Raw genomic sequence first — 12,231 nt, 5'->3', positions numbered from 1 at the left:
CTCCCCCTAGCAGGGATGGAAAATGGGATTCACCTCATCGGCCAGCTCTGATCCATTGTTGGTGCTTTGTTAAGAAGGATTCTGAGGACACCTCTGGGCTCAGCCATGAAAAGCACTGACCCATCAGGAGAGTGGGCTGGGGACGGGGCAGCATGTGGGCCAGGATCCGTCACGTCTGCTCTGGGGCTCTCCCCTCTCATCCATCCCAGTGCTCTGAGGCCACCCCGGCGTCACGCCCACATTTACCTCCGGCTCCCCCCGTTCAGCTCACCTTCACTCACACAGCGCTTCTGTTCTGGAATGTTCTTCTTCCTCTGGCTTCTCTGAGTTCCACTCAAGTTCCTCCATCTCCTGTGAGTCCCCAGGGAGCACTTGAGGCTTTGCCTGATCTCCTGTAGCCCTGAACACGTGTGTCCTCCTTCCCTCGGTCAAGAGGCCCCTGAGAGTCCATGACTTCCCCTCCTGGTAGCCTCTGGCTCCATCACTTGGTCCAGGCTGGGTTGGGGGTGGAGGGAAGAAGCAAGGAAACATCCCCCCACCCACGCTCAGGCAGACAAGTCCCCAGAGGAGGGACCGTCATCTATTGAGGACCTACTGTGTGCCAGGGACTCTACGCTCACCCCACAGCAGCTTAGCCGTGCCCCCCCCAGGACCCTCCTTCCAACACCCGTCATGCGCATCTTTAATCTCTTAGCCGTCCAAGCGCAGATCTGACTTCTTCCCAGACTGCACGCCATGAGGACAGACCCCCCCACCCATCTCACTCAGCAGGGAATCCCTGGTGCCTGGTACACAGTCTGGCTCACACAGAGCCCTTACCCAGAAAAGATTTGTTGAGTCGGGAGCTGGTCCCACACAACCCAGAAAAGATTTGTTGAGTCGGGAGCTGGTCCCACACAACCCTGAGAGGCGGTGATTTCTACCCCCTTTCTGCAGCTGAGAAAGACTGAGAGACTCGGGGGATGAGGTGACCAGCCGGAGTCACGCCCAGGACGCCTGGGGCAGAGCAAGAGTTTGGGCCAGGTCTTCCTGACCGCCAGGCCCTCCTTCACTGCATCCGGGGCCCCTTCCCTCGTACCCTGCAAGCAGCCACCTGGATCTGGGCAGGACAGGGTCCCTGGGTGGGTGTCAGTCACCCCTTTAACCTCCTAGAGCCAACAAGGCAGCCCTGAGGTGGGGGGGCAGCCCTGCTATTTTTAAACTCCGAGGGCTCTGTTTACCCATGATGCCGTGGGGCTCTAACTGTCTGTCTTCTCCTCGTGCGCCCGTAGTCTGGGCCTCCGTAGCTGCGCACCGCGGCGTGCGGTAGACAGCGTGGGGCACACGTTTATGGACTCAGCGACGTCAGCAGCTTTCAGTCCAGTCGCTCTTTATGGCGCCTACATGAGGCTCTTATATTGTTGCAGTCATTTTGGTTTATAAGCTTCCTTTCTTCCCCCCTTCATTTTAGTTTATTGTTTACATTTTATTCCCAGCAAGGCCTGGAGGCCCGGCAGGAAAACCCTTCCCGGGGCTGACTGGGGTGGACTGACGTCCCCATAAAGCATGTCCTGTTGCTGTGGCCTGGGGGGCTGTGTGTTTCATTATGGCCTGCACCTCCAGAGCCTCCCGGTTAGGGGCCACCTGGATGGGTTTGTTGTGAGAGCAAGTCCTTGGTGGCTGTATTTCTGGGAGCCATAGAGCAGGTGTACAGAGAATATTGGAGTTTCTGCCAGTATTGGGCCTGTGCTGACCCACAAAGTTAAGAACCTGGCCACTTCTTAAAGAGCTCAAAAAATATAACAAAGGAAATGCTCCTGCCTCTGTTAGGAGAGTTTGGGGTGTTTTTGGGGTGTTTTGCTTTAATAAAGCCCAGTCATGATAAGTTCTCTTTCATTTTAATCGTCGACCCTGGAAGTTATACAACGATAGCTCCAGTCCCATGCGTTCGTTCACCTAACAGATGTATTTGAGCACCTACTGTGTGCTGTGTGGCATGGTTCTGGAAGTGGGGGCGAACAGGACTGTCTTGACTCAGGCTGCCGTAACAGAATACCACAGACGGTGGGGCTCAAACACAGGCATTTACTTGTCATAGTTCTGGAAGTCCAAGATGAAGGTACCAACATGGTTGGTTTTGGCTGAAGGCTCTCTTCCCTGGCTTGCAGACGGCTGCCTTCTTACTGTGTCCTCACATGGCAGAGAGAGAGCTCTGGGGCCTTTTCTTCATCTTACCAAGGCACTAACCCTGTTGGATTAGGGCCCCACCCATATAACCTTATTTAACCCAATTACCTCTTAAAGACCCCACCCCAAACACAGGGGAGTTAGGGCTTCAACATATGAATGGGGGTGGGGGTGGGGACAATTCAGTCCAAAGCAAAAACAAATGAGGTTCCTGCCTCATAGAATGTATTAATTTCCTAAGGGCCACAAACTGGGTGACCTATCACAACAGAAATTTACTCTCGCATAGAAGTCTGAAATCAAGGTGTTGGAGTGCCCATGCTCTCTCTGACAGGTGTAAGGGAGGGTCCTTTCCTGCCTCTCCAAGCCTGTGGCAGTTGCGGACAATCCTTGATGTTCCTCGGCTTATAATTCATTACTGCAGTCTCTGCCTCTGTCTTCACCTGGCCGTCTCCCCTGTGGGTCTGTGTGTAAATTTCCCTCTTCTTATAAGGACACATCATATTGGACTTCGGGCCCACCCTGATGCAGTAGGACTGCATCTTAACTGGATTGCACTTGCACAGACCCTATTTTCAAATAAGGTGACATTCACAGCTGCCATGGACTTGGATTTGGGGGACAGTGTTCAGCCAACTACAGGGAGTTTGCATTCTGGTAGAAGAGGTGGCAAATGAAGCAGTAAGCCAACAAGATAAATGCAGGTGGAGGGAAGGATTTTGAAGACAAAAAACCAGGACGGGGGGATGGGGACGAGGGAGTGGCTGCATTGCCGGAGGAGCGGGAGAGGTCTTGAGGTCTCCAGTGCACTCTCCCTGGACACTGTGTGGAGACCCATCAGCAGAGGAGGTGGAAGGGACCCCGGGGTCCGTGTCTGGAGGTTCGGCTCTGGGGCTGCTGGGGCGTCTGCCCCATGGCCACCTGCCCCCCCTCCGTGAGGACAAAGGTCTCCCGTGGCATCCCTCTAAAGGGGGGTGGGATTTCCGGCCTCTGTTCCCAGCTGACACCTGTCCTCTCTCCAGATGTAGGGGGCCCCGCAGACCCCATCGCTCCAACCATCATCATTCCTCCCAAGAACACCAGCGTGGTGACCGGGACCTCGGAGGTGACCATGGAGTGCGTGGCCAATGCCAGGTGGGCAGTGCCCCTTCCCCACTTTAACTCCAGCGAGCGCTCCTGACCTGTGGGCTTGGAGGAGACCAGTCGGAATTCAGACAGGCCCAGAAGTGTCATGTGAGGACCCATGAAAGAAGATGGGGTATTTAGCCTAGAGGAGGGGTGATAGGTGGGCCGTCACAGAGCCCTCGGATGCAAGCAGGGCCCGCCCGAGAGGAGAGCCCACGCCTCGAGGCGTGGCAGCAGTTACGGGCCAGCAGATCCCAGCCCAGGATATTTGGGGCTGGTGGGGGATCCACTCATACTTCCAACATTCAGAGCAGCCTGGAGATGGGTGGCTCACCTCTGCCAGCAGTGCCCTCCTCGCGTGCAGGCATGGGCAAGAGGAAAGCTGTGCTAGGAGACAGGTCACGTGATGGACTTTGCAGGAGGGTAGACCTGGGGTCAGGTGCAAATGCGGCCCCTTCTCAGCCGTGTACGACCCTCACTTCTCTCCCTTGGTCGTGTGTGGGCACTGTGCTACATGCCCTCCCACAAAACCTCCTTTCTTCCAACAGCTACCCACGTAGGTGTCACTACTCTGAAGCCCAGAGAGGGCAAGCAACCTACCCAAGGTCACCCAGCTGACCGATAGCAGAGTTGCAATACAACAAGCCCTCGGGCCCATGCTCACTGCCAGGCTCTGGGCCTTAGTGTCCTCAGCTATAAAATGGGAAATGATGTAGCACTTACCTCAGCAGTGAGGCATGCAGGTAGAATGCTGGAGCCAGCCCGACCTGACACCTCCTAAGTGCTCCAGAAAGATGATCCAATGTGATGGAGTGAGCAGTTAGACCAGTGACCCCAAGGTCACCCCCAGCTGAAGTTTCCCGGACAGCGTGTCTCTGTAGCAGTGCTTCTAAAAGTACGCTTCTCAGGGACTTCCCTGGTGATCCAGTGGTAAAGAATCCGCCTTCCAGGGCAGGGGACACAGGTTCGATCCCTGGTCGGGGAACTAAGATTCCCACATGCCGTGGGGCAACTAAGCTCGTGCACCACAACTACTGAGCACGCGCGCCACAACTAGAGAGAGAAAACCCGCATGCCACAACTAGAGAGAAGCCGGCGCGCCACAACGAAAGAGCCCACATGCCGCAACTAAGACTCAACGCAGCCAAGAAAAATTTTTTAATACATAAAAGTACATTTCTCAGAACCCAAGTTTCTCACAAGTAGGGGAAAGGCCGCCAGGATGCAACAGAGCACGTTAAGGGAGCAGAGAAGAACCTACATAACACCATTCAGGCCAGGCTGCCCAAACTCACTCTACCATGAAACCCCTTTTTCATGGGACCCCTCTGAGCCCCCGGGGAGCTAGCACGGACCCCACTTTGGCAGATCCGCCCTTAGGGATCCATCAGGTGTTAAACAGGAGAGCCGGGCCAACCCCAGCTCAGGGGTCCTTGGGGAGCCGGGGTCAGTGATGGAGGAAAGGAGGCCCAGCTCACACCCTCAGCCCTCTCTCAGAGTTGGGGGTGCGTATGTCCACCTGCCTGCCTTTGTTTCCCCATCTCCAAACTTTGGGTGCTTCCCTCCCATTTCAACTTGTCACTTTCGCTCACCTTTCACACTTTCCTACCCACTGACTTCTATGGGATGGGGCACGGCATGCGGAGCAGAGCAGAAGAAAGGGAGATGTGTGGAAAGGACGCTTCTCTGCTCTCGAAAGCCCCCGAGCACGAGTTACCCCCAGGACCGGGTCCTGTGTGAACCCATCCACCCTCGCCACAACCCCTGGGTGGGCACGGTTGCCCCCATTTCACAGACGAGGAAACTGAGGCCCAGAGCACTGGAGGAGCCGCGCCAAACAACGGCTTCACCTAGAAAGTGTCAGGGGCGTGGGCAAACCCAGGCAGCCTGGCCCCGGACCTGCAGTCCTTACCATGCCCTGCCCTGCCTCTCGGGCCTCTGAAGTCTCTGTGGCTGATGGCCTGCCTCCCTCGCACCCCCCACCCACCCAGGCCCCTGATCAAGCTGCACATCACTTGGAAGAAGGATGGGGTGCTGCTGTCCAGCGGCATCAGCGACTACAACCGCCGGCTCACCATCCCCAACCCTACGGGCAGCGACGCCGGTTACTACGAGTGTGAGGCCATCCTTCGCGGCAGCAGTGCCGCCTCTGTCGTCCGTGGCGCCTACCTGTCTGTGCTGGGTGAGGCGGGGTGGGGCTGCTGGGGTCCCCCAAGCATGGTTGGGGCCTACTTAAGGGTGACCCCCCAAACGGTGGCCATACCAACAGGAGCACAGCTCTGACAACCCCCCCGTCCCCCCTCCTGCAGAACCGCCTCAGTTTGTCAAGGAGCCAGAGAGACACATCACAGCAGAGATGGAGAAAGTGGTGGACGTCCCCTGTCGGGCCAAAGGTAACGCGGTGGTGTGGATGGAGAGGGACAAGGACCCCCGGACCTTCAGCCGCTCCTGTCCCTGACATGGACTTTTCTAAATTCTCATCCTTCTCATCACTGAGCAGAGAGTCAGTCTGGCTGTAGGCAGACACCCCAGGAAACAACAGGCCAAATTACCATAATCTCAGAGCTGGAAATCAACCCCCTGTTACCATAACTTGAAGGTTACAAATGAATCCAAATTACCGTAATTTCAGGATAGGTGACAGACCTAAATTGCCCATAATCTGAGAGTCGTAGACAATGCCAAATTATCGTTATGTCAGAACTGAGTGCATCTCTGCCTGGTGTCTGGGCCATTTTGCTTCACCTCCTCCCACCATTTTTACTTAACCCCGCCTTGTCAGAATTCTTGCAGACTTTCTACTTTTCCCATCCCCACCCCCCCCTTCAGGTTCCACTGAGCTCAAAGGCACCCCGAAACCAGGGTGAAATCTGGGATGATGGGATGATAGGGGAGAGCGTGCATGACGGGACAGGGTCTGACATTGAACAGAGAGGAGAATGTAGCCCAGGCAGGAGGGAGGGTCCAGTGGAGGGGGAGGGGGGATACTGACCCCGGTTCTGAGACCACACCAGGGGAAGACAGAGATCCGTTCATTTACTGAACAAAGGTTTTGGAGGGCTTATCATGTGCCGATACTGTTCTCGGGGCTGGAGAGACACAGGCTGAACCAAACAGCCCAATCCCCGCTCTTACAGAACTTACGTTCTCATGAGGAAGGTAGACAAACCAATAAGCAAATAAAGAGAGCGTATTTCACTTCATCTAAAATGCCATGGGTTGTAAGATGCCCCATTATTTCATGTGCCTCTAAGAAAGAAAAGGGACTGCCAATTAAATTATGACATGCTGTCGATTGTAAGACACGTCCTGATTTGAGACGTTACAATGTGAAAGAAGGCTCTGCTTGGACTGGATGAACTATTAGAGGACGTCAGGGTTGAAAAGTGCTGGGAAGGAAAAACAAGTAGGCTGAGGGGGCTCGGAGCCACGGGGTGGTCTTTCGAACGGGGTTTGGGGACCTTTTCTGTAGAAGTCACGTTTGAGCAGAGATGCAGTGGGAGAGGTGAGAGGGCCAGGGGATACCTATGGGAAGAGCATGCCAGGCTGGGGACATAGCTTGGGGAAGGCTGAGGCGTAAGGGGAGCCCCATTCACCTCCCTGTGCGACCCGGTAGGAGGGGGCTTCCGAAGGAACGCTGATCCCATCCGCCTGCCCCTTGACACAGGGTTCTCTGGTCACCTGGGTTTGTGAAAGCCCAGTTGGAGGTTCCCAGAGCACACAAAAGACTCTGCTAAATGTTGCAGAAAAAATAGAGCTTGTCCAGTCCAGCCTTTCCAAGCTAAACTAACCCCAGGATCTTTTAAATTTTCCTGGAACGCCTACTCGATGAGAATTTGAGAACTGTCCCTCTGAGAAAATCTTTCCCCGCTCCCAAGACCAACAGTGGCGCCTCTGAGAAGGTTCTAGAAACCAAGACACCCCAGGGACACCCCGCCCCCCCTCCGAGGACTTGCTGCCTCAGCCTCTACCTGGGCATCCCTCAGGGGCGGCTGACGGTGGGCGCTCATCTCCCACAGGTGTGCCGCCACCCTCCATCACCTGGTACAAGGACTCGGCCGTGGTGGAGGTGGGGAGGCTAAGCCGCTTCCAGCAGCGAGGCGACGGGGGCCTGCAGATCAGCGGGCTAGTGCCCGACGACACCGGCATGTTCCAGTGCTTCGCCCGCAACGCGGCCGGCGAGGTGCAGACCTCCACCTACCTGGCCGTCACCAGTGAGTCGACCTTTCCTGTCCTGCACGAGCCCCTCCCACCCAGGACGCAGCTTTCCTGCAGGCCAGGGGCCTCTTGAGAACAGGATGCTGTGCGGTGCAGAGACAGGATCCCAGAAGGCTGTCCCCCGGGGCCGGGCGGCTCTGGCCAGTGACACCTGCTGCTTCTGCAGCCAGCACCGTTTTTTCTTTTACAAACCAGAGCCTCGATTTCACATTTGATGAAGGATGAATCCCATTTACCTTGTCATGGAGGGTGTCAGCTGCCCTTGGGGGTCCTCAGTTTCCCCTAAATGGAGACTTGAGAATCAAGGCAGGGTGGGGACTGGTGTCACCTGGGTCCTTCCACGGGGCAGGTGGTAAGGGGAGCCCCTCGTGGGCCTTCCGGGCTTCTTCCCAATGCTGGGGCCCTGTCAGGACACCTGCATCCTTCCCTGCAGAGGGACCCACTTCAGCCAGCGGGAGTGGCAGGGCAGAACAAGGACCTGGGGTGTGCCTAAGAGGCCCCACTGTCTCCCTTCACAGGCATCGCCCCCAACATCACCAGGGGCCCCCTGGACAGCACGGTGATTGACGGCATGTCAGTGGTGCTGGCTTGTGAGACTTCGGGGGCGCCCCGGCCGGCCATCACTTGGCAGAAAGGTAGCTGAGACAGATCTGCTTTGGAGGGTGTGGCCACGTGACAAAGTCTAGGGCAGTCCTCAGGGCTCAGTTCTGGAGCCAGCCTGGTGGGGTTTCCCATGTACAGTTGGGAAGGTTGTGCACTGTACAACCCAAGATGGTTTCTTTCACACGACGGTAGGTACTCAAGGCTCAGCTCTACCTCTTGTGAGGCCTGTGACCTTGGAGCCTCAAGGTTCCCATCTGTAAAATGGGGACAGTAGGACACATACCTGGGAGTGTCATGCAAACTAGACGAGAGGATGCTCATGCAGGGCCTGCTCTGTGCCTGGGAAGTAGGGAGGCCCAAACAATGATGGCTGATGTAACAGCCCGGTGAAGGTTGTTCGTACAGGTAGGAGGCCATTCCCGCTCCGCAGGCAGCTTGCAGGGCTCCAGACACCTGAGCCACCAAAGCCCAAGCCATCTACCTAGGTCCACCCACCCCGCGTGACTCCTCCACACTCTGCATTGTACACTCACCTTCACAGCCCTCCCCGGGGACACACACACATGTACACACACACACACACAGAGTCACTCACTCACACCCCCCAGGCCTCTGCTCAGATGAACCTTCTCCACAGGACTCACCCAGGCCCTCCCCCGACCCCCCGCTGCTTTATTTTCCCCCCTTCTAATACGCAAGATCATCTGCACCTTGGTTTTGCTTATTGCCTGGCCCCCCACGAGGTCAGGGCTTTCGATTTTGTCCCCTGCTATCTCCCCAGGGCCTAGAACAGAGTCTGACACACAGTAGATACCCCATCACTATTGGTGGGGGGAGTGTGGGCACACTCAGGCCCAGAAGTAAACACACCCACCTAACACGCTCACTTGTTCAGTATGCCCACACGTGTGTGCAGAGGGACGTGCTCCCCCCCAGACTTGCACATGGACAGTCCCCTCTGTACAGACAGGTGGGATTTTCTTTAAAATAGGTACAATCACGAAAACCTGCACTCTCAGACTCACTCACACACGGCGTATCCCCTCCCTCCTCCCTCCCTCCCTCTCCCTCTTTCCAGGCCTTCCTAGGTCCCACTGCAGAGGGAGGTCCGTCCTGACAAGGGCTGCCCCCGCCCTATGTGTCCCTCTCCGCCCCCACCCCTTACTGTTCCCACCCATCACTTTCCTCTGCTCCCCTGCAGGTGACTCTCCAGAAGCATCCTCCCACAGGATGCTTGTCACCACTTTGTCAGAGCTCTCTGTCCCCTCCCCCCCAGCCCAGGTGCCAGCTGCCTCCGAGGGCTGTGCCCGGCAGCGTCAAGAGACAGTGCTGGCTTCCTCTGGTGAAGGGCAGACAGCGCGGTGGGTGGAGAGACATCAGGAGACCCGGGCTCTGGGCCACCCACTCTGTGACCGTGTGCCCTTGTGTCCATCACCAAGTCAGAAACCATTCTGGTCCCCAGCCCTGCTGCCACCACCATCCCCCCACCGGTGGCCCTTCCAGCCTTTCTGAAGCTGGGAGCCTGCCTGAGCTCACCCTGCCCCAGACGGGCCGGGGACGGGTGGGAGTGCCGTCCAGGCCCTTGGCGATGTCAGTGTGCCAGGGCGGCAGCCTGAACCCATGCATCCCCCCCAACCCCGTGTTGCCCCAGGGGAGCGCATCCTGGCCAGCGGCTCAGTCCAGCTGCCTCGCTTCACGCTCCTGGAATCCGGCAGCCTGCTCATCAGCCCCACGCACACCTCCGACGCCGGCACCTACACCTGTTTGGCCACCAACTCTCGGGGGGTCGACGAAGCCTCGGCCGACCTGGTTGTGTGGGGTGAGTATGAAGGGCAAGCGGGAGCTCTTTAGTTAGTTGGTTAGTTGGCGCTGAGCGCGCGCGAGCCCCTGCAGCTCCACATCCACGTGTCTGTCCAGCCGGCACGTCTTACAAGAAGGACCTGGATGGATCAATGCAGAGGACAGGCCACAGGAAGGCCAAGGTCCCGCGGGTGATGCCGTGGAGCGAGGCTCTGGCCATGCCTGGCCAAGCTGAGAGAAGAGAGAGCTGATGGGCATAGACTTTAGGGCCGAAATCAGCACACTTTTTCTGTAAAGGACCAGATAGTAAATATTTTAGGCTTTGTGAGCCAAACAGCCTCTGTCACAGCTCCATGAACTCCTCTGTTTCATCAAGAAAGCAGCTGTAGACGGTGGTGAATCCAGCGGGTGTGGCTGAGTGCCAGGACGGGGGAATTTACCCAGCCAGGCCCCCAGCTGGGCTCGACCCCAGGCTGTGGTTTGTGACCCCTGCTCTGGGGCAACTTCCCAAGCCCCTTCCCACCCTCAGATGGTACCACCTGGGATCTGGTACCACACGTAGGTGTGGGCCGCCCTTCTAGGCTGAGCGCCAGGCGCCTGGTGGGTGATGGTGGGCATTAGACCCAGAATCAGACAATCCTATTTTTACCCTGGCTGGACCACTGGTGTGCTGGGAACACAGCCCTGATCTTTCTTCATCCCTTGCGTGGGTTTGTGGGAGCAAAATTAAAAGAGCCCCCACTGTGATCGTGGCTTCCAAGAATCCCATACCGTGGAAGCACGTGGTTCTTAACGTTCTGGGACATTGACCACAGCAGACCAGTCCACCCGTAGAATTCAGCCACTCGGGTGCCGTTCACCTGAAGGTCCCCCTCCCCTACACCTGCATCTCACCTGTCTGTGTGGGACCCACCTGTTTCCCTTCCCACCACGCCGTCTCCCTGCTCTCTTTCAGCCCGGACGCGCATCACCAAGCCCCCCCAGGACCAGAGCGTCATCAAGGGAACCCAGGCCTCCATGATGTGTGGAGTGACCCACGACCCCCGAGTGACTGTCAGGTACTCCTTCGGCTGTGGCCCCTTGTAGGCAAAAGGGGAGGGGCAGCTTTAGGGGGTAGCTGGTTGCTGGGCGAGTGTCTACACGGGTAAGTGTGGCCCGTGCAGAGCTAGTGCAGGGCTGGGACGTGGGAGATACTAAGTAAATGCTTGGCGGACTGACCAGCCTGAGTTGAATTGGGCAGGGTGGTGGGGGGAGGGGAAGGGGCTGGGGGGTGAAGAAGTGGAGGAAAGGGAGTGGAGGAGGGCGGAAGGGAAGGGATGAGAAAGAGGCATCTGTCTGGGGAGAGGTGGAGGCTCCGGGTTGCTCGGGACCCCCTGCTAGCACCACCCCCCCAGGCCTTAGACCCTCCGCCCACAGCGTGGACAGCAGGGGGGTCTGGGTAAACAGGCGTGGGAGCAGTGACAGGGCTGGGAAGGGAAAGGGTCCTGAGGTGACCCTCAAAGGGACACATGTGAGGGACAGAGGCCCAGCCTGGGGCCACCCCCGCCATCCTCCTTGGGAGCCCAGACCTCGGCCAGCCACTTGGCCTGGAGGGAACCAGGTCCCGCCGTGGAATGCCCTGGAGAGGCCAGGGAGCACAGAAGAAGCCGAGAAAGTCACGAAAGCTGGGAACCCTCCCAGGCTGGGCACAAGGACACTTCCTGGAACTAAAACAGGAACAAAATGGTCCCTTCAGGCTCTCCTTTGAGCTCTGGGATGCTGAGTGGAAAACGTCACTGTTTCCTTAGAAATAAATACTCCCTCCGTGCTGCTTCTCTATTTTATGGGCAATGTCACTGCCAAAGCAACTGGCACGGAGCTGGAAGGGCCGGGCACTGATGCCACTTGGAGTAACGGCTCGCTCTGCTCAGGAGGCAGTTGTGTCCTGGGACCCCACCTGGTGGCCACTGGGTATATGACAGTCTGTATGGCTGTGACAAATGGGACCCCGGAAACCAAGGTTGGAGGCAAGGGTACCACAACTTTTTTTTTTTGCTTTATTTCCCCTTTTTTATTTTATTTTTTATTGAAGTATAGTTGATTTACAATGTCGTGTTCATTACTACTGTACAGCAAAGTGATTCAGTTATACATATGTATGTATATTCTTTTCCATTTTGGTTTATCAGAGGATATTGAACATAGTTCTCTGTGCTACACAGTAGGACCTTGTTGTGTAAAGGCTGTGTATAAAAGCTTACATCTGTAACCCCAACCTCCCAGTTCACCCTCCCCCAACCCCCTCCCCCTTGGCAACCGCCAGTCTGTTCTCTATGGCCG

General features: G+C 56.8%; 1 protein-coding gene across 2 annotated transcripts in view; it reads left to right on the top strand.

Moving 5' to 3' along the window:
- SDK2 (sidekick cell adhesion molecule 2) overlaps window positions 1-12,231 on the top strand; it is a 264,093-nt gene that overhangs the window by 178,883 nt on the left and 72,979 nt on the right. For both annotated transcript variants that reach the window (XM_027080548.1, XM_027080547.1), the window contains exons 6-12: window positions 3,189-3,300; window positions 5,283-5,473; window positions 5,601-5,684; window positions 7,311-7,505; window positions 8,028-8,144; window positions 9,764-9,931; window positions 10,868-10,970. In XM_027080548.1, coding sequence (XP_026936349.1) covers window positions 3,189-3,300; window positions 5,283-5,473; window positions 5,601-5,684; window positions 7,311-7,505; window positions 8,028-8,144; window positions 9,764-9,931; window positions 10,868-10,970 — 970 coding nt within the window. The remainder of the gene's footprint in view (window positions 1-3,188; window positions 3,301-5,282; window positions 5,474-5,600; window positions 5,685-7,310; window positions 7,506-8,027; window positions 8,145-9,763; window positions 9,932-10,867; window positions 10,971-12,231) is intronic.

Source organism: Aethalodelphis obliquidens, unplaced genomic scaffold, assembly GCF_003676395.1.
Source record: "Aethalodelphis obliquidens isolate GAN/ISIS:26980383/991018 unplaced genomic scaffold, ASM367639v1 scaffold44, whole genome shotgun sequence".
Taxonomy (NCBI): domain Eukaryota; kingdom Metazoa; phylum Chordata; class Mammalia; order Artiodactyla; family Delphinidae; genus Aethalodelphis; species Aethalodelphis obliquidens.
This window is presented reverse-complemented; position numbering and strand designations above follow the sequence as displayed.